The sequence below is a fragment of the Polypterus senegalus genome, chromosome 17 (assembly GCF_016835505.1).
Source record: "Polypterus senegalus isolate Bchr_013 chromosome 17, ASM1683550v1, whole genome shotgun sequence".
Taxonomy (NCBI): Eukaryota; Metazoa; Chordata; class Cladistia; order Polypteriformes; family Polypteridae; genus Polypterus; species Polypterus senegalus.
The window spans coordinates 73217923-73244116 of record NC_053170.1 but is presented as its reverse complement, the minus strand read 5'-3'; the positions used below and the strand labels follow the sequence as shown (position 1 = coordinate 73244116).

Genomic DNA, 26194 nt, shown 5'->3' with positions numbered 1-26194 from the left:
GGCTGAAGCCTCAGTTTTTCATATGACCTGTAATATCCATCATAACAGCAATCATGTTTGGAAAGCATCTGTTTTAGATGATGTGTATGGCCAGAGTGAAGATGGGTTCCTAAAATTGATTAAGTCCAGTGCAGTTCAAGAGAATACTTTATTTAGGATTTATGTAATGAGCTGAAATGCAAGCTGATAAAGAATCGTATGTTTAATATGGTTTGTAATTCCAGGCATTTGGTTCATATACTCCACTTGCTGAAAGCAACTCTGATTCACATGGTTATTGTTCTATTGAATGCTGTTATTGTAGTGATTATAAGCTTGCCTGGACAAATAAAAAGTGACGCTGTCCAGGAGACTTCCCTAGTTTAAACTTTTTTCTTTCAGAAGTTGTTGGTACAAGTTTTTTTCCCTGATGCGTACATTCTGACATTTTTAGGATGCTTCTAGTAGCTTCTTGAATTGACTCACTGTAGACTCACTTCGTGTTGCTATTCAATTTTCTCCTTCACAGGATTGTGACAGAAGAGTGTTACCCATTCACTGGCCTACACACAGATGCGGGCTCTCATGGCAATCGCTGTATGGTGCAAACTGGCTCTATAGGCCGGGGGAAGAGACAAGCCATCACTCACTGCCCTAATGCACAGTCTTCATCTAACGAGATCTACAAGACCACTCCTCCCTACAGGCTCTCATCAAATGTAAGCTTTCAGTGTGGTGGGCTAGTTTAAAAGTTACATATTGAGGTGTAGCAATGGATATGTCACTCTTTTAATGCATGTTGTCATTAAAATACAAATGAGACATTAAATATGATACTTTTAAAATGATAAGATAATCTTTCCTTGATGTTATATGACAAGAAATACAAATACAGTTACAAAAAAACATAGATTTCATCATAAAAACTGGTAACATTATTTATACTTTGGGGTTTGTGTTGTTTTAGAAATAACAGTTTATTTCTTTGTCAGCCAAATTCAAAAAGTGAATTGCAATCGCTTTTAAAGTAGTTCACCAGAAGTTCCCACCACAAGAGAGTTGTATATTTGGAAGGAAGTACCTACCAAATATCACTACAAATGCCCTATTGTCATCTTCATTTTCTGTTTTGCAACCCTGGGTTTTTCTTCTTATCACCGAACGTTCATTCCAAATTGTCCTTTTTACTGTATCAGAGTTCCAGTATAAGACAACATTAATTCCCATTCTGTAGGCACATTCAGCCAACTCCCAGAATGACTTCATGGTAGGAGGTAGGCTTTCTTTCACTTAAGGTGTGCCTGATCTTAGCTTTCTTTATGGTGCTCTGAAGATTTCTGCCTATCTTCATTAAGGAGCAATGTGGCACCTTTTCTTCCAGCTGTGTATTGCCCCCTAATGATCTAAAAGGCAAGGCCTAGTTTACTTCTAGCCTTCCCAGTGATTAAGCTTAAAAGAACAACCTGATCCTTCATCTTCCTACCTGGGATCATGCACTGTCCTGTATCAAGTAGCCTCTTTTCAAGACACCATATGAGACTACAACAACATTTACAGGGCTCAGTTCCCCCCGCTGGTGGTGTTATTTTTACACTAGCTGTAGATCTGCATTGCTGCTAACCATGTGTGCTTTCACTCTTACTGCAATGCTCTGCTGGTCCAGATTTTCATCCTGTCCAACCTTTAAATACTGTAAGATATTAGATTATCTGAACTTCAACAAGTAAAGATTTTTAAAAATAATACTTTTAATATTAATCAGATGATTTAAATTTTGTGAGGTAAACAATAACAAGTGAAGATTTTAGTGTTGTTTCTATTAGGGATCAATACACCACCATTGAAAGAGAATTTGTGAATTAAATATGCAAATCTAGACAACATATTTTAACATTGCTTTCTTGAGAAACATGTGCCCCGGGGCACTGCAACATCTTTAGAAATACCTTTCACCACCTTCCATGAAATATAACCAAACCTGTAATTTACTCCCAATTTAACCTGCTACACATTAAACCACAGCAAGAAACAATGTCATTAAAAAATCCTTTATTTATTAGAATTCTGTCACTGCTGTATAGCAAGCTGTTATTAATGCTGAGATGGATTAATTTTGAAAGTCATGGAAGGCTGGAAATATCTGCAAATATTCCTACCTTTAAATGTTTGGAAGAAGAGGTCATGGCTCTCTTTGACCTATGAAATTTTACAATGACATGTCGTTTCTTGTGGGTTTATGAAAGAACTTTGCCCTAACTTCCCTGCAGCTACTGCTGCCTGAGTATACTCTGCAGCAGTCAAAATTGCACCCATGGATGAGGTTTGCCCGGTCCACTACATCTGAAATGAGCTCTCTCCTTACTGAACCTTCTAAGCATTACTTGGAATGTTCTGTTCAGAACATATTCTCATTTTGGATTTTTTTTCCTAGGAAAAGGAGATCATGAAGGAGATCATGAAGAATGGGCCTGTACAAGGTAATCAAACGTATTCTAGCACGTTAACATTCTCTACTACAATTCACATTGGCATTCAGTTGCAATTTTTTATTTCACAGAAATATAAAATGAAATTTAATTAAATTCAAGGGCCATGCCTTGTTCAGATTGAAATTTTAATAGAAAGATGCTATCTTCGAAGAAATTAAAGTGAAAACTTTTGCTCGTCTGCTTACCATTTTTGTCCCAATTTGACTTTTAAAGTTATATTAGTTATTCTGCCTGATTAAGATAATAGATGAAAAAAGGGGTACGATTAATGTGTACCCTAGACAAAGTATCACCATTGTGATAAATTGCAAAAAAAAACTGCAACAACCCAATTGATGGTTTTCCCCATTAATTTTAAATTCTAAGCAGTTTGACAGATCTCTTTACAGAAATACAAAGTCAACAGTCCAGCCCTTTTCTGAACTCCATCCATGAGCAAATATTTGGACTGTGAGCAGAAAGTGGAAATCAACATGAAGACAAGGAAAAACATTCAAATTCCACATATAGTAACCCAAGCCAGTGAATGAAATCAGAATGTTGTGCTCACCCCTGTTAAATGATATGATAAAGTTTGTTCTATCAATGTATAACCTGCCTCATATGTAGAAACCACTCTGTTCTCTGACTTAAGTATGGATTTCTGAATTACAAAGGACATTCCTCACTGAGGTGTTTATTGTTTTTAAGTAACCCTTTTGTTTTTTTCCTTTCCTGTGTTCCTTCATGCCTTCTTTCAGATCTCCTCTTCTGGACCTTTCACATCTTGGCATATCTACCCAATGACCTACAGCATACAGAATGTCTCGCTGTGATAGGTGGCATTTCTAGAAAAATGGCAAATACATGTCTTTCCTTAGCAATCTAAGAGAAATGCCTTTCTTTTCAAAGTTCATTATCTGCTCACAAGTTGCAAAGCCATCAGTCTTATTGAAACACACAGTAAAAGGTCCTATTGCATGGGCTCTTGGAAAAGCACAACTGAATGAACAACACCTTGTACTACCATTTTCCTGTAGATTATTTTTAAAAGATTTTTATTATCATATACAACAACAAAAGAAGTATTAAGTAGTAGGAGGTGTGGTCCCAGACCACCTATTGCAGCCCAACCCCACCTTGATAGCTTGCTGCATGTGCTATCTGTCCATCGGTATATTCCAACACAGTCAAAACTCTGGCCCCAAGATTTATTTATAGTTATAACAAATGCTGAAACTATTGGACATTGTTGTGCAAGATGAATGTTAATCTACTTGCTGAAATATCACCAGTATCTAAATTAATACATGGAAGTAATACGACTTCTCCTGGATGATCATCAGTCATGATTTTGCTGGCAATTGAATATTTTACAATTTGTAAGCATATGCCATTACATAGGCTTTATTTGTCAAATGATAACATACAAATGAACTACTACTGTTCTAAGCAGAGTGGATGTATATAAGGTATTTTGTTTTTCGTGTGCACGTGAAATTGGTTGTATTGACATGATAGTATCATTGTTGTATTCTCCTAGTGATCTTTTTATATATATATATATATACATATAGATATAAGATGACATACTCATGTGCAACAAAAAGAATGCAGTGCCACCAAATCCTGGGCTTGTGACACAAGGCACACTTTTCCACTGACCTTGTGACCTACCCATTGCTTGAAGGAATCTACAGGTGAATCTATCATTTAAGCTGCCACTTTCAGCTGTGATCCTTCAGCCTTCCTTGCTCTGGCAATTTTAGTAATTAAAGGAATGTCATTCCTCAGAAGTCAACATGTTTCAGGGACATTGTTTGGACAAATGAAAATTTTGGCTCCTAAAAGAAAAAAAGCATTATGACCCAAACCTGACCTTATTAAATCTCTTTATCCACTGATTTGTTTTTCCTTTTACTGCATTCTCAGTGCAAAAATGCCTGACCTACACACAAACAAATTTATATTCATCCATGGTTTATTGTTGCCTATTTGTTCTTGTCATGATCTCACGTAACAGGGGCCTTTCCTATTTGATTAAGCTCTAGTTGGATTACTAACCTATCATGGTGCACATTCCTTCTGTCACTTATTTACAAACTAGTCAGACACAGCAAGAATGTGAATTACCTGGATTCAATTCCTAGTATAACTCTTGTGACTGTAAATATTAATCAAATTATCTATTTTACCACTGGGAGATTATCTACTTCCTCACATGTGAAGACCTCAGAAACATCTGAGTTTACAGCATCTGCTATTTCACTCCTTTACTATTCCTGATGCATTTCACCTCCTGCTTGTCTGTTTTTTTTACTGCTAAAATACAGAAAGAAGTTCTTTGGGTCTTCTTTCACCATATCTGCTATATTCCTCTCTGTCTTTTAGCTTCCCTAATATCCTTCTTAATGGTTGCCCTAATGTTCTCAAATGCCCTACAATTCACACTAGAGTCTTATACACCTTATACAGTTGTTTTTTCCATTAATTATAATAATAATACATTTTATTTATATGGCGCCTTTCCCATGCTCAAGGCAAAGTCCATAAAAGTAAATCCAAATCAACACAGTTCGAGTCAATTGCATTCATGAACTATACATACAATAAAAAGAAAGTGAACAACTGCAAAAAGTTTAGGTTTAATGTGAATTTTAATGAAAAGTGCTGATGACAGGGAAGAGCGGCAGCAACATGTGTGCGCTAGTGTCCCCTCCTCTGCTCTAACATAGATTCAATTACAGCCTCATTTTCAACTCTTTATTAATCCACTGCAGACTTTTTTTAACATTTTATTACTAATTCCAAATTTGGGTATGTACCTGTCCTGGATTACATGTAAAAAAATTTTAAACCTGTTCCACTGCTCCTTGACTGTCTCCACACTTAAAGGCTTATCCCAGTCTATCCTCCTTAGACTCTGCCAAATCTTCTCAAATTTTGCCCTATCAAAGTCAAACTTAACAGTTTTTGTCTTTGTATCTGCACTCTTCAAAAACACTGGCAATTGTATTATATTATGGTCACTTGACCCTTGTGGTTTAATCAGCTCTACACTCTCAATTCTATCCTGATTATTATAAAATACTAAATCCAGACAGGCTTCACCTTCACCTTCACACTGTGTTAAAAAACAGTCACTGATTACTTCTAAAAACTATTGCTCTTATGCTCCGCTATTTATCCATCCATCTCCTCAGTCTGATTTTTTATTATATTATTGTGAGGAGCTAGAACTGATCCTGCAGGCACTTACCACACATCATGGACTGACTCATAATGGTAAACTAGTCCCATATATGGCATACTTGCACATACATTCGCTCTCACTCATATACTAAAGGTGTATGGGTTAGTCTATAATCTAAAACTCACACATATTGGGTCGCCTAACCTAACTTGCATATGAGTCAATCAATCACAGGTCACATCTGTGCACACTCATTCTTACTTAATTAAGGGCCACCAGTCAAGCATAAGTGCACAAAACATCGGTCAATTGCAAGAGCCCACTCATGTACACTCTCTTACTGAGTTAATTTAGACTTATCAACTAACCTGATGTATTGAACATCTGAAAAAGTATACACCTTATATAAATTGTTGACTGTTTCAACATATTTAAACAGGTAAATATTAGATCTTCATGAAACCAGTGCCTACAGATAAATTTGATATACTCAAACAAATGACACATAAAAGGTACAAAGTGTATTAATTCTCATCATCTAAATTAACAAAAGTACACATTTCTCACTTGGAAGTATACCCCTACCTTCTCTTAATAGCCATAAAATTAGAGTCAGGTGTTCCAGATTAGGTTCTAATGATTAAAACCTCCTTCAGGAGTATGCAGGTGGAACCAATCTTATTTATACCACAGGTAACTAAGATCTGGTTTCTCTTTGCTATTTATGTGTGTACTTTCATCAATTCAAGATCAAGAGAGCTCTATAAGGCCCTCAGAAAGAAGGTTGTGTATGCCCATGAACAACCTCCGATACTATAGCTCTTACTTTTTAAATGCGTCTTGTCATTTTCGGATAATTTGCTTTGTACTAACTATATTGGAGTTATACAAGCTCTGATATGTGCCTCAGCTGTAGCTTTGTGCACAGAGTCTGAGCCCCCCACATTAAAATGTTACTATACACTGAAATGCTTCATTTAAAGCTACTCATATGCAATTGTTATTCTACATGTGAGTAGGTATGCAGGTTGTACTTTGGGGGCAACCTAAGGAATTCTCTATAGACACCTCCTGAAACAAAGCAATATTCCACTGTACATGATGCCTAAGATGAGATGCTACTTTATTTTACTGATATTTCCCCCCATACCTGTTAATTCAAATAAATTAATATGGATAAATAAGCAAATTGGATCATTTTAATTTGGCCTTTATGTCTATTATGCTTGTGCTAGATACTAAGAATACATTCTGTTATGATTGTATATGACTGTGAACAATCTGGTTTTGCCTTATTTTGAATTTACTTTTCTATGCATGGTATATCTTTATACTGTATTTACAATTACATATATTGAACATTTTGCTTTATTTCAGCTGTTTTTTATTGTTCATTAAGGAATGTTTGTCTGTCTTTATTTGTATGAAATTCGCTGTCCTTCATGTTAGCTAGGATCAGCGCTTTACTGTTAGTTCTCAATTCAAAAGAAAACCCTCAGGGTTTAACCTTTCCATGGCTCCACATCATCCACATTAACTTACATAAGTCTTATCTAGCCATGCTTATCTTTTTCACCATGTACAGTATAACCAGTTGTGTTAACAAACCAGACTTTAATAGCAAAAAAACCCAAAAAACTGTTCATTATTGACAATATTCTTTGAACGTTCAGTTGATCTTGCTGTCCTCAATTTTACAAAATTCTCTTTCTCATGTTTGCAGCTATCATGGAGGTCCATGAGGATTTCTTTATTTACAAAAGTGGGATCTATCGACACATTCCACTGAATGAGAACAAAGCACCACAATACAGGAAGCATGGAACTCACTCAGTGAGAATCATTGGGTAAGAGGAACTGTCATTCAGTTAGGCAGACTTATCTGTGTATGATTTTTCATTTCACAGTACAAAGCCCTTTACATTAAGTGAGCAATTATCATACTGTATAAAGAAGACTATAATATTTAGTTAGAAGAGCAAGTAGAGAGAAAGCAGAAAGTAGCTGCCATTCTTTGTATCATGATTAACTATAAAACTAGATTGATTAGTAAGTCTAAGTTTGTCTCTGCATCTGGATGTTTGCATGAATGAACCCTTCAATAGACTGCTGTCCCGTCCAGGGACGTTTCTCTCCTTATGCCAAGTGCTGCCAGGATAGGCTCTGCCACACGCAGCACTGAGCTGGATTAAGGTGGTTTCTGAATGTTATAGTAAATAATCTTATAATAATTAATAATATTAATAATAATTCAGTGGTTCTCAACCTGTGTGGGGCCCCCCTAGGGGGGCACGAAGTAACAAAAAGGGGGACGCGAAGATGTGAAAAAAAGAAAACAAGAATCAAAAATATGGAAAAAAACCTGTTGAAACCAAAACAAATTAACTTATACTACATTCTGATACTAGAACAACAAATATAGAGTTAGATAAATGTTGATAAAAGTTAAGTAGGTATAATAAAATATGCATCTACATTTCAAAAAAATGTTAGGGGGGCGCGATTAAAACTGTTATGAAACCTCGGGTTGCAAATACTTAAAGGTTGAGAAACGCTGTGTTAATTGGTGTCTCTAAGCTGGCTTGGTACAAGCATGGGTGGGTGTGTATGAGGGGATGAATAAGCTCTGTTTTGCAATAGAGTGAACATACCATCGTGAGTTGACTTTGGCATTATTCCCTATGTCCAGACCAAATGTTCCTCACGAACCTGCAATAAACAATATGGACATAGGCAGTGGTTAAATAAATGGGAATTTTCAATGAGGGGTACAAATAAATAAGCAATTGACAGCCAATGTGGAATAATATAACAGAATTCCTCTTCAGCAGACACATTTCTAGACAAAGTCAGAACAAAAATGTTTTTTTCTCTTATATGAGTACCGCAAGTCTTATATGAGAAAGAATTCTTATGGTACGCTTTACGCTTTAAAATTTAGTACCATATCTTTCCAGTCTTATTTATGACCTAAGGCATTTGACTAGGGAATAAGCCACCTACTTACTCCCTGGCACTGATTTACTGTGTAACCCTGAGATAATCTCTCAGTCTGCCTGTGCCCTTGTTGTCAAAAATATTTGTAAACAATTCTTCCAAAGCAGTGTTATTATAAAACTAGCAAAATACCCACGCTTCGCAGCGGAGTAGTAGTGTGTTAAAGAAGTTGTGAAAAAGAAAAGGAAACATTTTAAAAATAACGTAACATGATTGTCAATGTAATTGTTTTGTCACTGTTATGAGTGTTGCTGTCATCAAGGATTTGATTATCATTATTTCTTTCAATCAGGTTCATATTTGGAGGACGTGTTGTGTTCAAGTTACATTCCGTGTTTGTCAACCATTGTAAAGATAACAGGTTTCATTCATCGAAGTGTTCACTACCCAAATTGCTACTCATGAATCTAAGATGTTTAACAGGCATTCCCGGTATTAACTTGTGGATTTGCCTGCAAATATTTAGCGGCAGCATGCCTATGAACTTATGGAATTGCCTGCAAGTATTTAGCGGCAGCATCTTTATTAAGTTGTAGATTTGCCTACGATTATTTAGCGACAGCATCTCTATGAACTTGTGGTTTTGCCTGTGAGTATTTAGCGACAGAGAGTCTATTAACTTGTGGATTTTTCTGCGAGTATTTGGCGGCAGCGTCACGAAGTTGTTTCCATCTAGCTGCATCAGAAAATGTACAACGACATCTGACGCGCCTCCTTTTTACTGTTTTCTCACAGCTTCGATTGCTGCTGTCATAATCGGTTTGAGTTTCATGGTTTGTTTCAATTACAACAGTATTTGCAGGACTTGTGTTGAAGTGACATCTTTCAAGTGTTGTAAGCATACAACCGGTTTCATCGATAACTTCACATCCAGCTTTTAAGAGTTGAAACATTCATAAACGTCAAAGTGTCCACTACTCAAATCGTCACCTGTGAATCTAAGATGTTTAAGAGGCATTGGCGGTTCTCCAAAGGTGTGAAATATTTGGCCATTTCGGTACACTTGAAAGCGACAACCGAACAATTCAGCAGCAGTTATCAGCAAGGAGACATAAATACCGTGGCGAAGAAAGGAAGGGAATGAAGAGACCGGAGCGACGGACAGCCTTATATGGGCAGGCAGCCAATTACGTGGAAGGCGTGGGGATGGGGGACGCAACTCCGCCTCACACGGCGACCGAGCTGCAGGCTATAGACGTATTTAAGTACGTAAATAGGATTCAGTTATGACCGTTACGCGTAGAATTTCGAAATGAAACCTGCTTAATTTTTGTAAGTAACCTGTAAGGAACGAGCCTGCCAAATTTCAGCCTTCTACCTACTGTACACGGGAAGTTGGAGAATTAGTGATGAGTGAGTCAGTGAGGGCTTTGCCTTTTATTAGTATAAATTAATTGAGGTGGTGTTGCCATACATAGTGTACAGATATCTTTTCATTGTTCCCACTCTCACCTAAGCATATGCAAACATGTGCAGGCAGTTGGACAGTAAAATACAGCATCACAAACTATAAATATATGCATCTATCCTCAGATGTTGCTTCACTTTTCAGTTACCTTTCTTGGTTGTTGCAGGATGAGCAAAGAAGAAATCCATACAGTGGTCATGTATCAAGTTGAAAACATCTGGCACAACACCTGCCACAGCAGACATCCTTCCTCCCACCTAACACACCACATCTGCAAGAGAGCAGTTTCACACATTATCTTGCCTTAGGCCTAAATTGAGCCTCATAGTCCTTTTGCTTCTTTCCATGCTCAAAAACGTTCATTCTACAATTATCACACCTTTGAACAAGCTTAAGCAGATAACTGCCTCTGTGTGGTGCAAAAACTCTAATTCTGAATGATAATTTGTACTAAACGTAAGCCATTATAGATTATTGGTGAGTGAACTCCCCACAGATCCAATGATTAAGAAAGCACACCTCCTTTACCAGAATACATGAAAATACTTTAAGCTTACTGTCTAATGAGTGATTCCATCTGGTTGCAAATTGAAGGCTTTGGGACAGGAAAACAACTTTTAATACCCTGGTAGAAGAGCAGACTAGCATGCCTTAGCACGCCATTAAAATCAAATGGTGGTAATGAATGTTAGCCTATGGGAGAAACTAACAGGAATGTGAGGAACGTCAATTCTTCTGTGATTTAATCCACTTAATCCATCCCATCCATCATCCAACCCGCTACATCCTAACTACAGGGTCACGGAGGTCTGCTGGAGCCAATCCCAGCCAACACAGGGTGCAAGGCAGGAAACAAACTTTAGGCAGGGCGCGCACACACACACCAAGCACACACTAGGGACAATTTAGGATCACCAATGCACCTAACCTGCATGTCTTTGGACTGTGGGAGGAAACTGGAGCACCTGGAGTAAACCCACAGAGACACGGGAGAACATGCAAACTCCACGCAGGGTGGACCCAGGAAGCAAACCCGGGTCTCCTAACTGCGAGGCAGCAGCGCTACCCACTGCGCCACCGTGCTGCCCCCACTTAATCCAGTTCAGTTCTATAAAGGTACCACCTCTGAAAAGTGTGCCAGTCCACCTTAGTAACCACAATTGGGCGGTTTTGAGGCACTATTAAGCCTCTCAAATGAATATCTATGGAATGCTGAAAGAAAACTGGAATTCCCACTTTTTTTTACCCCCATTGGCCATGGAATATAAACATGGGTCTTCATTCTTTGTAGAAAGCACAAACAGCCATTTTTTTTCAAAGAAGAAATCCTCTCTCACTTTATTTACCTTCTCCTTTCTTTATATTAAAGCTTATTATAATAAGTAAATATACATGCATAGAAAAAAGCAGCAAAAATATTTGAAAGATGTCATTAGCTAACAGACTGGATTTTTTAACAAATTAAAGAGTTTTGTAGTCTTTAACTCACGAGATGTTATATATACACTGAAAACAAAAACAATTGGATTAAATAAAGAGATTACATATTAAGTTAACTACAGTAAGTGCACATTTACTGTACCAAGTCCAACAAAATTCTTACATGCATGTATGTTTAGAACAGTTGACAATAATACAATACCAACAAAATAACACTAAAAGCTACAAATAACATGCAGTATATAATGTGTATTTACAATATCAGTTTGTGCTAGAACCATTAAGTTCAGAAGAACAACTGAGACTCTTTGCAAAGAGATGATTGTTAAACATTGCAAGAAAAGCACATAAGGCCTCAGTATCTTTATGTTGTATGCTTTAAAGAAATGAATAATGTGTTGAAAGACAGCTATTTTTCCACATGTATTAATCATAAGGTTTATAAATTTAAGTCCACTTATGCCCATCATATCATTACACCATGGTTGGCCCTTTCCCTAAGTGATTGTCAGCATGATGACTGTTCATCTTTCTCTCTATTCACTTAACTCACTCAGAATAGGCTCGGTAAGAGTGAGTGAGAAGGTGTGAGGGAGTGTACCTTACCATGGTCTAGATCTTTATTCAGGGTTGCTCCTTGCATTCAATGCTGTAAGGATGGGCTCCAGCCCCCTTGGCCTAGAAATGAATGAAGCATAGTTTGATAATTAATGAATAAATGAATGAATGAATGAATTAAATAAATAAATAAATCATCACTGAGATATGTCCTGACTGAAGCGGTGGAATGACAGGCATCAGGTCTGAATAGGACAATAGTTCATCATTGGACACACCACTGAACACGCAAATACAGGCACAATTAATAATGTTAATTTCAAGTCCAAGTTTGCTGTGACATACATAGAGTACAATGAAATTCTTAGATGCATCAAGGATAAATGTACAATATGTCACCACTTTCTCACCAGCATTATTAGTCAGTAGGCTGAACATGTTAGTCAGTGAAATAACTTACACTCCACATTGACAGGTATGATGCTACAATGATGAACACTGAGCTTTTCTACATGAGGTCTGTTCATGCTTGATAATGCTGTATAACTGATGTTAAACTAGCCATCACAACTGAGTTGAGGCTTTGTTCTACTGGTTCCTAGAATGCGCGAGAATCCTTTGGAAACCTGTCAGAAGTCAGGATTCATAAATGATCATATTTTAATAACCATAGGATGGGAAAAACAGAATGCTTCTGTTTGCAAGTTGACCCTGCTAGAAGGGCTATTGTTTGGTCTGCTAACTGCTGTCTGTCTACAAGAATGACATGGCAGTCTTCCAGGGAATATTCTGGTCCTATTATTTTTTTTTCTTTTATATTCTCTTCATGGAAATACTGGCCAGTAACTGCAAATTATTATGGGATGCAAAGGAAGCTGGCTTTCCTAATCCTGTCAGGGAAATGACTGTAGAATTTTCGAAGGAAGTAATGCTGGCCAGAGATATAAAAGGTTCTTTTTTTGAGCAACATATTGTTTTTGGAACTGGCAAGACAATGTCCTCAAGAACTACAGTTTTCTTTGAAAAAATATTAAGGATAAAATCATGTAGTTTTCAAAATAAACAAAACTGGAATAAAATACTGTTGCATCGACACCCTTTGGAATTTGAACAAAATTACAGCAGAGCACAAACTTTACAAAAGTGTAGGTTTTTAGTTCAAAACACAATATACTGTAATATCAATTTGGAAGGGCACACTTTCAGAAGAATTAAGAATAAGAAGGGAAGAAAACACCCTAGTGGGGCTATTGAGAATGTGTTCTCTAAAAGTGAATTTAGCATTTGTCTTGCCCAGTACAAGCTCTAGTTCTTTCAGTGTTTAGTAATCCTATTTTTCCATCCCTACATCACAGCACATTCTGTCACTTGTGAACTTTTGAGCCCCTGTCACACCTTTCAACATTGTTCAAGACTCTTAACATAGTTGTTCTTGCTCCTCTAAACTTCAGCATTCTCTCGATATTGTATTCTAACTCAGGTAAAGTGTCCACAAGTAGTTAAGACATTGAATAATAAACCCTCCCATCCATTTACTGAACCTGCTTTTTTAAATTGCAGGGTCACAGGTAGCCAGAGACTGTCCCAACAGAATTATATCCAGTGTAGGAGTGTAGGCAATAGATGGAGTAGCAGCAGTCCATCACCAGACACACTCCTACACAAGCACTCATGCACTCTTATAAGGCCAGTTCAGAGTAAATGGACAAGCAGATGAAGTGTCATCAAACTAACAGTCACTGGAGCAACCAGGTAAAGAAAAAGTTTGGTATTTTTCAAGTCGAAGATATTTCTTCACAAACATGGTATATATGCATTTGCCACGCAACATTATGTTCTAAAGTTAAACATTTTCTATAAATTTTAACAAATAAATAGCCAGTTCTGGTGTTTTATAATAGAACCTTTGGGACACAGGGTGCAACTGGAAAATATAAGCCTAAAAACATTCCGAATAAATCTTCTTTGAAGCGGCAGATAGATAGATAGATAGATAGATAGATAGATCTTTATTTGTCCCCAAGGGTAAATCTGGCTTTTTTACAGAACCTCTTTTAAAAAATAAATACAGAAATAGATATACAAGAAAATAAATAAATATACGCACACATTTTGATGTGAACAAATGCATGTTTGTGACAACAAAAGGGATCTGGAAATAATCATTTTATCACATATTCTAGCTGTTTTTCTGAAGGTAAGGGTATGTTTTCTATTTGCTTGCATGACAGAAGTGGCCTTCCTGAGAGAAATTCTCAGATAAATCTGAAAGTACATAAAAACAATACTAAGCACATGGCAGGAACATTACAATGTGATTTTGCTTTTCGAGAGGTAGCCACATCCCCTGAAAGTGAAAGGCTTGGGTGGTCTTCTTTTAAAAAATGTTAATCTCATAATATTGGTATTTTATGTTTGAATATGGCATGTATAAGCTATTTTACAATATGTCAGCAACTTTGTTATCTTGAAAAATGTATATTTTAATAATGTTTTTGGACTTTTGTTTTCTGGGCATTCTGAGCCCCATAGGCTTCATTATAAAATACCAGGAGTGGCTATGAATTTGTTTACATTTATAGAAAATGCTGAACTTTAGAACACAATTTTACATGGCAAATGCATTTAAATTATGTTTGTGAAGAAATAAGTTTGACTTGATAAACACTGAACCTACCCTTTAATATAACAAACAAGTCTTTGGGACCTGGGAAGGAGACCAGAGTTTTTGAAGGAAAATGCACATATAGAGAAAATGAAGACTACAGATGAATGGGTTGTGATTCAAATCTAGTCTCCTGGACCTTTGAGCTAGATGCACTAATCACTGTGCCACCATGTGCATAATACTGATACAGAAAAAACAAGGTGCAATGAATATTTACCAGATAAGTTAAATCAAAATAATTTTGTTAGGTTTTAATTTTCATTATTATTGTTCATGTTATAAATCTAATTTTTCCCCATGATTTTTTTACTCCAGCTATAGTATGTCACCTTGTAGGAATGAAACTATTCATGATTGGTATCTAGGCCTGATTATTTAGCCATTTTGATCTAATGACTAAGGAGTATATCTTTGAAACAGAAGGCAGTTTCACTTCCCATCAAAGGTTTACTCGATAAGACTCAGTAAATACATCAGCATGCCAGGACATTTTCTGAAATTGCTCATTCCAGTTCAAGGTCACAGAGAGCTGCAGCTTATCCCAACATCATCAAGCTCAAAGCAGAAACCAGTTCTGTAAGATTCATCAGCTTATTACTGGAAATGCTTATGCTACAAATAAAGATCTAATTTAGAGTTGCAAATAATATTATCTTTAATGTCCTCAGGATGTAGACAGGAGTGTCTGGGTGCTGGCCGATTCTAGCCATTTGATCTTTTTAAAGTGATTAACTTAATCAACATTCAAAAGAGAGATAACCATCAGTTTTCTCAAACAACCCCTTTAATGTAAATTTCACATTTCAGTTGGTTGTATATGTTAATAATTTTTTCCAGAATACATTTAAACCTGCATTAAAATGCATCTCCAGTGTTCACTTTCATTTATCTGTGCAGCACAGCACCCCACGGTTAGTAGTAACCTGCAGTTTGAATGGGAACTGGCTGCTCAAAATGACCCATCAAGAAAAAGAGAAAAATGGTTAAATTGTCAACTTGCCATAAAGAATTTTAGTGTTTTAGTATGATTCCAAAGACGTAGCAATTCATGAAGGAGATGGTAGCTTGCCTTCACACACATTACTGCTGCCACTGCAGTCACTTTTTAAAGCTGCACGGGGATGGCGACCTTTCCATGGCTTACCTGACTGCTGCCACCACTCTACACAATTCTTTTTTCATTTCCACTAGCATGACTGATGTATATGAATAGAAGACACATTTGCATTTCATTAAGTGTTAAAAGTAATTAATATCTGTTTCTGACTAACTCCAAATATGGTTTGTATGATCCATGTATTTAAACCCTTTTTTATGTGGTCAAGTACTGTCTGATCTTGATGCAGTTTAATACCAAGTGTAAACAGATATACTGAACTTTAGCTACAAAATTGTCACACGTGCCCAACTTTGTGCACTGATTTATGCTGAAGGCTGATTTCAGTCCTTTATAGCTTCTCTAACCTGCTGCAGTGTACAAACAAAGAAAAGCTGATAAAAAGGAATGGCAGTTTTAAGAGTGACGCAAGACAAAATACATAGTTGTGGAGCACAAAGAGGTAACTGTGTGAGTTGGTAAAGAAAATGTGGAGGTAGTTTGTTGATCTATTCTGGCCATCATTTGATATATAAAGTGTAATTTTTGGCCTTCAGTAAAATTGAGTTTAACACCTCTGATGTATGTAGGAGGAAAACTGGTGTACTCTGAGCAAAAACTAAAATAGACACATGAAGAATATACACATAGCACACATGCAGTGGCTGGGCTTGAATCCAGATATTAGTTTCTTACTACTGCTCTTAAAGTGTCATTGTTCTAGTACTGGATGTTTTTTTAAAAATGTGCAAAATATGTACATCAGAGGAGACAGTGTTTACTACAAGCGACACTAATGTGAGCCATTGAACAAGAATGCTGATATGCCAATGAAGAATGTATCAGTAAACTGAGGACATATAACAATCACTTTTGTATTAGAATGTGTTAACAGGCTCCAGTGCCCAACAGCCTTAAAATTAGATTATAGAGATTATTTGAATGAATAAGTGGATGGATGTCTGAAACTTTTTATCATCACCTCTTCGGAGCCTGGTGTAATGTTATGTGGTCTAGTACTGCAGACACTGCTGATAAGGATTACACTTTGTGCAGTGCCATTCACATTTTGTGTCTGGCCACTGAACCCCTAAGTAGCCATCTGCTATTTGGAAGAATGCCAAGTCGTACACAATCAATATTAATCTGCTCTGAATTGAAAATATGCATTGTTCAAGAAGGGTGTGACTCTGGTCAATTTGGGCACATTGTAATCTATTGTCCCAGCAAATAGCTGATGGAGGATCTACAGCCTCTGGCACAACTGCTGATAGATAGATCACATTTTAGCCTCTGGCTTTCCTGTGGGTTTATAAGATGGATAGTTAACAGCTTTATTAACAGCTTTATTATTAAAAAATGAGGTGTATCTAATTTTTTTCATTCTTCATTTTAAAACCTTTGCTGTTAGAAATAGCTTGTTTTATGATTTATGTTGTACATACAGTATGTTGTTCTCTTGAATTTGTATATCCTGATTTGATTTTGATATACACACTTGATTCTACCTTCTAAACGCTTCACAATACAGTAGCCAGCATGCTGGGGGCCTCACCTGAAAGAATACAATAAGTAACATTAGAGTAAAATGGCACCTCTACTGAACTACTCTCAGATAAAATCCTGCTCAAGTTAATCATTTCATTAGCAGAACAACGGCACATTTTTATCTTTGAATGCTTGGATAAACTCCAGAAATGTGCAGGCATTATTCTTCTATCCCATGCATAATTATTAAACCAAACCGGACGTTCAAGTAATAAAGGTTCTTGTTTACAGGAAATATTTAAGTGTAATAAGCATCATACTTTATTAAAATGTGACCAATGCAACAGAGCAGAGCTTTTATTTTTTTTTCCCAAAGTTTTTTATTTCTGTCAAGTCATTCACTAGAATAATATAGTAGTAGTTGAGGCAAATGTTGCGTGATCACCTTAACTAGGTACACATTTTTAAGTCAGAGGTAATGAATCTCCATGTACCAGTTATTTCTCTGTCTATCCACATTTTACATACAGGGGAAGTCAGAGAGTTTTAGGAGAACAATATACAATATAAAGGAGGAAGCCAGTTGGTCTATTACAAGGCATACTCAATCATAGTCCCACATTCTGATGTACTGTATTAATATGGAGTAGCTATTTAACCTATAATATAAACCTCAAGAATGTTGGGGAAAACCCACCAAGGTAGTGAGAAAACAGTTACCGCCCAGTGTGGCACAATGCCACATCATGTACAAGTCATCCATCAATCCATTTGCTCATCACACTCCTTCCATCTTTACAGCACCATTGAACAGTATGTCAGATGTGACTGATAGGGGGCGCTATCACTCCCTTGAGCCCTCAGATCAAACGTCAGACACCGGGTAAATGTCCAATTATCGACTTTATCATAACACAACAGTGCACAAAGCACCCTCCTTTCCTCAATACTCATTAAATAATTCACAATACTACAATAAACCAATCATCCACTCCCAGACGCGTTGCCACCCTTCCACCCAGCTCAGCTTACTCATCTGAGATTTCCCAGAGTCCTTTATAGTCCCTGACCCGGAAGTGTTTCCAATCCCCCAGTCCATGTGATCTCCTATCACTTCCGGGTCCGGAAGCATGTCATTCCTCTTGTCCATGTGACTCTGACGTACTTCCGGGGTGTAGGGCCAATAGTCTTTGTTCCTCCCTGCAGCGTCCTCTAGCGGCCCCCATGGTATCCAGCAGGGCTGTGGATAAAAACTCCATTGTCCAGGAATCCCTGCTGGTCTTCGGGGCACCTCCATGCTGCAGGGAGGGCTCCATCTGGTGGCCTGGGGGTATTGGCCGGGATAAACAACCTGCCATATGCCACATAGTCCATTGCAGAGTACATGCAAGCACAAACTCACATTCATGTGCGTGGGGTCAATCAACCTAACACTTATTCCCATATGTTGAACAAAAACTGAAGTACTCCTAATAAAGTTAATTGGCTTAAGAGGCTGACGTGGGATGTGAACCCAGTTTTATACACACCATCCTTTTTTAACACTATTTGAAAGTGATGCACATATTACTACAACATAAACAAATTCAACTAACATAAATCCATCATCTATTTATATCTTCAACTGTCTTCCCACTCTATCCAGCTCCTTTATTAAATTTTTACCAGTCACATCTGCATTTGTCAATGACCTGCTTTATAAGAGGTGGCCTACTACCTGTGTACTGGACCTCATCCCCACCACACTTCTTAAATCCTGCCTTCATGCCATAATCCTGACTGTTACAACAATAATAAATACATCCCTTGACACCAGTTTTGTGCCAGCCACTTTTAAAATCACTTCTGCAACCCCAGTGTTAAAAAAGTCTGGTCTTGATTTTGACAGTCTTAACAGTTTTCAGCCTATTTCTCACTTACCTTTTCTGTCAAAAGTTCTTGACTGTGTTGTAGCCTCCCAATTCACCAAGTACTTAACTTCAAATAATTTGATGGTACCTTTTCAATCTGGTTTCAGTGTGCAGCACAGATGTGAAACTGCTCTTCTTCAGGTAACCAGTGATTTGCTTATGGCAACAGACTCGGGACAAACCAGCATATTTATTCTGTTAGATCTTAGTGCAGCATTCAACACTGTCAGACATGATATTGTGCTGTCCAGAATGGAGAACATGTCTGTCACTGCCCTCCAGTGGTTTATACTTCACACTACGCGACAGATGCTCCAGTGGACGCTGCTGCTACGCAAGTGTCATACTGTTCATACCTGCACGCGTAATTTACGTAAATCTGGAAAATTCCACCATGTGGCAGTGGGAGATATCATCATGGTGAGAAAAGGTTTGGCTTCGCTGTGTTGAGAATTGCCTGAAACAACTATTAAATTCCAAGGTTACCTTGCTGCAATATCTCTGAAAAGGATTTTTTTAAATAGATTTTATTATAATCATTCCATACAGATAGATCCATTTCTACAAAAAATACAATTGAAAACAAAACAACCCAACCCCCACCCCTGAGAAAGAGATCATGGCTAAGGAAGTAAAACTTAAAGCTGGTCAAAATACATAAATTGATGAGTTTAATAGGCAGATAAAAAAAAAGAAAAGAAAGAAAAAAAAAAAGAAATGCGAAGAGAATTATTTCCTCAGTGCTTTAAGAGCTTATTCTAGAATATTATTGATTAGATCCTGCCAGGTTTTGAAAAAGGATTTTTAATGACTAAATCCATCATTCTAGGGATGCGTCCATTCCTGCAAGCATCGGGCGCGAGACAAAAACAATCTCTGGATTAGCCATAAGCTCATCACAAGGTGAACACAAGCACACACATACACATACATTAGTGTCATTTTAGTGTCATCAAATTCCCAAACCTTCATGTCTTTGGAAGGAAACCGGCGCACACTGTGGAAACCCACCAGGAAAACATGTAAACTCCAGGCATTGAACACAAGGGACGTGACTCCCTGTGAGGCAGCCTATGCCACCACATGTGTAATTATTATCAGTATTCATTATTTAAATGAAGTTAACGAATTATCTGTAAAATGTAACATACATACTTTAATGCATTTCATCATGAAAGTGATATCAAGTGTACATCTAAGGATTCTAAATGTGCAGACAGTTGGAATATCATAAATGTAATGTGTTCTTGTGGTGATTGCTGCTGTCAGGTCAGGAGGAAGCCCCGGAAGGACGTAGCGATTAACAACTGGTTTGGTTTAAAGATGATGTTTACGATGGTGTACTTTAATGACAAAGTAAACTACGAGGTTAAAGTGGACATTTTGAGATTAAACCTGAAATATCCACTTTAATCACAAAATAGACCTTTTCACCATGTCCTTCATTTTTTTCTCTGTGGCTCAAATACGCTGCCGTACATTCTGATGCTGTTGTGAAAGTGCAAAAAAAAAAAAAAGACGGCACAGAAGATGGTATGTGAGAACTTTAAAATGTATCGTGTCATTACGATGGGGAATATGCAATGGTTTAATATAAAAGCACCACAAGTGCATTTGTATATCGGCATTTTTCTTCACCACATCGAACCATTCATAAAAAATCAAAGCATGCACATCAGTCCCAGAGGATCCTGAAAGTGGCTTTTTGTCACATGTAGATAGTAAACAGAGACCTTGACGTCACATTCTGACTTTTATCACACTGCGACTCCCAACTTTTTGCTGGTACTGCAACTTGCACACACGTCACATTAATTTCTGAGGATGTGCTCAGAGGACGTATCAAATGAATGCTGGGAACGTGTGGCAGCCACGATGCAGCCATGACCTCTATGTCCAGATGCACAGGATAATTTGTGTATGTGTGTTACATCATAAATCATGTGATTTGTTCAGGCATTTCTCTTCACAATGAATTTAGTATTATACTCTGGTTTATTCTTTCTTTAATTCTGTTTAATGCTTTTGTATACCAAGTATTTATTTGTTTATTGTTCTAAGCAGATATTATTTTGTTTTAAGCACCTTGAGCAAGGGAAAGGTGCTATATAAATATATAGATAAATAAAATGTATTATTATTAGTAATAATTACGAAATTGGCATATAAGCAGACCACACAATGATTGGGCAATTGGTTTTTAAAATTATTAACTTGAGGTTTCATGTCCATCTCCTATAGTCTAGACCAGTGTTTCTCGATGTTTATGGTCTCGCAAACAAATTCTACCTGTTTAAGTTTACTCATGAACCAGAAATTGTTGTTTAAAGCACAAAGGTAAGAGAGGGCAGGATATTCCCATTGGTGAAATGAGTAGCTATGAGAGAACCCACCGCTGGAGGAGATCAGTTTATTAAAGTCATTTAAAAATACACTAACGTATGTAAAGGTAACTGACTAAATCCCAGTATATCAAACAGCTTCAAAGCAAATCAACAATATTTTGAAATAAGGTATAACAAGAATGCAAATGATAAATTTGTACAAAGAGACAGCAGTCCTGTAGCAGCTAAAATTTACTCCAGTAGCCCTGGCAGGATAAAGTTATGTTTGCTGTAATTTGTTATTCACATACAGTAGTATCTTGAACTCTGAATTAGTCTAAGTAGGCATAATCAGCCTGGTTAAACTACACTTCGCAGATTTTAAGTATATAGTCTACCTGGTTTTTTGGTTTAATATCTGGTGTCTGAATTAATATAAGGAACTATGAATGGGGTATTCATTATCATATGACTGTCCACAGTTGGTAAAAATGTTTGTTTCATGTGTTGATTCTGATGAATGTACTGTATCTTAACTCTTTCTTTGATATGTTACATTAATTGTAATTATGTTTTGACTGTTTATTTTTCATATTGCAGTGTGTGTTTGTTTTTTTATAACAACAAATAAAATTAAATTTAAAGTAAAAAAGAAGAAAAGGATTCCTGGCTAGCTAAATTTGGAGAAATAACAAATCAGTAGAAATCACTAATACCTGAGATACAGTAAATCACATAAATCAATAATAGCTAATGTTTGCTGTATAAGAAGGAAATCAACCAGTTGTTGACAATATTTTATCATTGTACTTGATAGTTATGAGGTTATGGGACACAAATCTGAGATTTATAGGGGAAAGCATGTAATGCCAGTATACTCTGAGGAAAAAGGACTTTGATACATGTTATTGTTTGTTCACTAGTATTAATTTTATTAGCTATTACTGATTTATATGATTTATCTTTATTAGCTATTATTGATTTATGTGATTTATCTTAGGTAGTAATTATTTCCATTGATTTGTTATTTCCCCAAATTCAGCTAGCCAGGAAATCTTTTACTTCTTTTTAGTCTGTATTTAATATACACATGTTTTATACACATTGGGAATCAAGTTACAGTAGGAAACTGGTCCTTACAGTTTTTGTGGGACTTTAAGAAGTCCCAAAGGGGGGAATGTAGAAGAATATTTTTAGGATAGCATGGCATTCATCTTAAAGAAATAGCATAAAGGGTTAATAAATGTTGGAATCCAGATAAAGATGAAGTGAACAACAAAATGTACTGAAAGATGAGTAACAGATGACTAAGAAGTCAGCAGATGTCCTCTAAACAACCAGAATGGACAATTGTTAAATGCACAGAAATTTCAAGGGTGGTGGCTCAACTCAAGGGTATAAAGAACCAACAGAATATAATAAACTTATATTTTATATGTCATTTAACTGTACACCGACGAACCAACCAGAGTAAATGTTTGCATTGATTGACATTGTGTGTAAATTCAACAGTTTATAAAATGAACCTGTACTCTTTGTTTCTGTGATCATTCTGACCATGCTGTAACATTTGAAGAATACCCCCTCTAAAGAATTTTGCTAAGGAGTAATTAAAAGACACATTGAACATCTTTTCTCCTGCCTGATTAGTGATTTGTCCTGTTAGATGAGGTTTCTTTCTTTAATAAGATTTTAAATTTTTAACACACCTTATGAGCTTAAAACATGATGGTGGGCCAAATTCCCTAAAAAAACACCTAGTCCTTGACTCATTTCTCAATCCAAGTAAATTAAATTTGAAAAAAAAAAAAAATCACAACACTAGAAAAAATTTTACTAAGAGATTATATTATAACATTTTATATAGTCTTAACTTTTTCTATGTTTTGAGCCTATGGTCACCAGTCTATTTGAAATATTGAAAGTAACCAATTGTGCAGGTCTTTATAGATCTGAAAGATCTATAATTGCCTAAATGAAAAATGTGAAGTTTTGTTAATAAATGTAAATTACTCTTATGTAACATATTTTTTCAGATGGGGTGAAGAGTGGGGACTCAATGGAGAGACTCTTAAATACTGGGTAAGATTCTCACATTTGTTACCTGAAAGTTGTATTTTAAATTAAATTGATCTCCTGGACTTTGTGAAACTCATAAGGATCTTGATCACCTTGTACTTATGGCTAAGTTTTCTAACATTATTTTATTGTTTCTTAGTGTACTACTGAAGTCAGTCTTTTTAAAATATTTTATTGTTTTTTAAGGAATTGATTACAATGAGTACATGTCAGTAATGTATGCAACACTCCCATCTTACAAAATATATATATATTTATATATATATATATATATATATATATATATATATATATATATACTGTACATATACCAACCAATAAATCCAGAGAGTATAGAAAGAAAGAGGAAGGCACTCCTTGAAATTCTCACTGAAAGAAGATGAAGTGATGGAAAGGTTAGCAAAGATCCAGCATTCTTGATTAATTAAGACATCATTGACTATTGCCTGGCTGATTCTAACAACATTTTACGAGTGGTTTCATAAAGTGCATTTAACCTTTTCCAATTTAAATAAAACAAAACATCCTGTTTCCAATACACAATAATTGATAGGTAAGGTGAAGAGCAATATAAACAATGTGCTTGGAATTTAGCATAGTTTATCACAATATATTCAGGATTAAGCACTAATGTGTCAAATATTCCAGTAAGTTGATTTAGGTATTACTGTGATTCTAAGGCTGCCTGTTAAATAAACAAAACCTTTATTCCAATCAGATCACAGTGGAGACAATGGGGATAACATCATTTAAAATTAAAATCTTAACGTCTGTATGTTTTAGAAAGTAACATCAGTCCTTTATTTATTTCACTTTATTTATGTGTGCTTCTGTAGGTAATATTTGTATAAATTCCTTCTTCATTGTTTTTGTAGATGGCAGCCAACTCTTGGGGAAAGAACTGGGGAGAAAATGGTTATTTTAAGATTGCCCGAGGAGAGAATGAGTGCCAGATTGAAGCATTTGTCATTGGCGTATGGGGTCATGTCACCATGGAGGATATGCATCACCACCATAAATGAGCCAGCAGTGAACAGCTATTACAAAAACCACTCAAAGGCCAACTACACACCTTTCTTGGACCACTGTGTTGTTTTCAAAATGCAGCAAAAAACTCAGGATCTTCTAAAACACCAATTCCAAACATGTGAAGATGTCTTTTGTTTTCTGTATCTAGGAGTTCAGCCTTTTTTTATTAATGTAAAAGCTATATTTAATAACCATTCCGAATAGATGTCTGACTTTCTTCAGTGGGTTGACAAGGGTGGTTTGATATGAATTTTTGCAGATGCTCAGATTTTGACTGCCTATTGGTTTATAATGGGAATTAATGCAGTTATTAAGGGCTGTTCCACAGTCACAAACAGATTACTACAAAGTAATGCTAAGTTCTGTAAGACAGTCCACCAAGTTGTGGGCTCTGCAACCTTCCTTTAGTATTGTGACTAAAAGATATTCATCACTGTATTGGCTAATACGTTTCAGCCTTGAAATGTGCATCCCTACTGGGTAAACACTGGCAGAGTATCAGTAGGATCAAAGTTTGTATTTGTGAAGAGAACTGGGATGGGAAGGGAGAGTTTGAAATGGTACTCTCACATTGGCTTTAATGGCTGGGACCTTAGGAGTAATAAAAATGTGTGAATAAATGTGTGATAGTTGTACTGTACATAAACCATTCCACCTCCTTGTCAAACCAAGAAGATTTCTTTGTTTAATATATTCTAAAAAGTCTTAAAATATATTTTGTCTGCTTAAATTTAAATCTATTTTTTTATTTTGTAAGACTGGGCTATGTAAAGAAGCATGTGATTCTTGGAAACATTCTAATATAAGAGTCACGTTAAGTCCTTTCAATGCAAAGGTGAACCATAAAAAATGAAAAAAAGCCAAAATGGAAAGATGTTATTACCTGAAAGTTAGGCCCTCTGGTCTGATAAAACAAAATCAAAACCTCTCTAATTCCACATTAAGTCTTATTATATCTGCTAAATAAAATTTGCCATCAATGTGCAAACCTTAAATAGTGTCTTTATCATTTGAAGACTCAGTGCTAGGTTTTATATGGTGATCAGTGAATCAAAAGCCAAACCCATTCTCTGACTCTCTTATTTGAAAAAAATTAATCCAACATTCACAGTCACCAGGCTTTTGTTGATACATTAAAGCATTTTTATATTTGTGACTTAAGTAATTAATAACTCCGGTTTTTCCTCCAAAATGCTAATTATTGAATGACTCAAAATGCATTAAAAATCTCAACTGTCTGCCCTACAATTAACAGTGTTTTTACTGTTGACATTAATCCAGTTTTGCAGTCATGAAGAGGCTCAGACTGAATGTGCAGTTACTGTAAGGCAGGAGTCAAGCCTGTCTGGGATGCATAAATCTATTCTGAGACAATCTAACACTGGTGAATACTTGAAAAAACATCTGGGCAGACCAAGCAAAACACCAACAAGTATTGACCCAGGCCATGACTTACATCACAAATAGCTAAGGAGCAAATATGGCATAACCAAAGCAGCAAGTGTAATTTTAAAAGGTAATTTTGAAAAGTGAAGATTTGCATAAATGTAAACAGGC

The 26194-nt window shown here is 36.3% G+C and overlaps 1 protein-coding gene across 1 annotated transcript in view; it reads left to right on the top strand.

Moving 5' to 3' along the window:
• Nucleotides 1–25875, top strand: part of tinagl1 (tubulointerstitial nephritis antigen-like 1) — an 84224-nt gene extending 58349 nt beyond the window's left edge. Inside the window, exons 8-12 of the mRNA XM_039739547.1 lie at nt 509–698; nt 2411–2456; nt 7364–7487; nt 23566–23611; nt 24484–25875. Coding sequence (XP_039595481.1) covers nt 509–698; nt 2411–2456; nt 7364–7487; nt 23566–23611; nt 24484–24630 — 553 coding nt within the window. The 3' untranslated portion in view covers nt 24631–25875. The remainder of the gene's footprint in view (nt 1–508; nt 699–2410; nt 2457–7363; nt 7488–23565; nt 23612–24483) is intronic.
• The last annotated feature ends 319 nt before the right edge of the window (nt 25876–26194 follow it).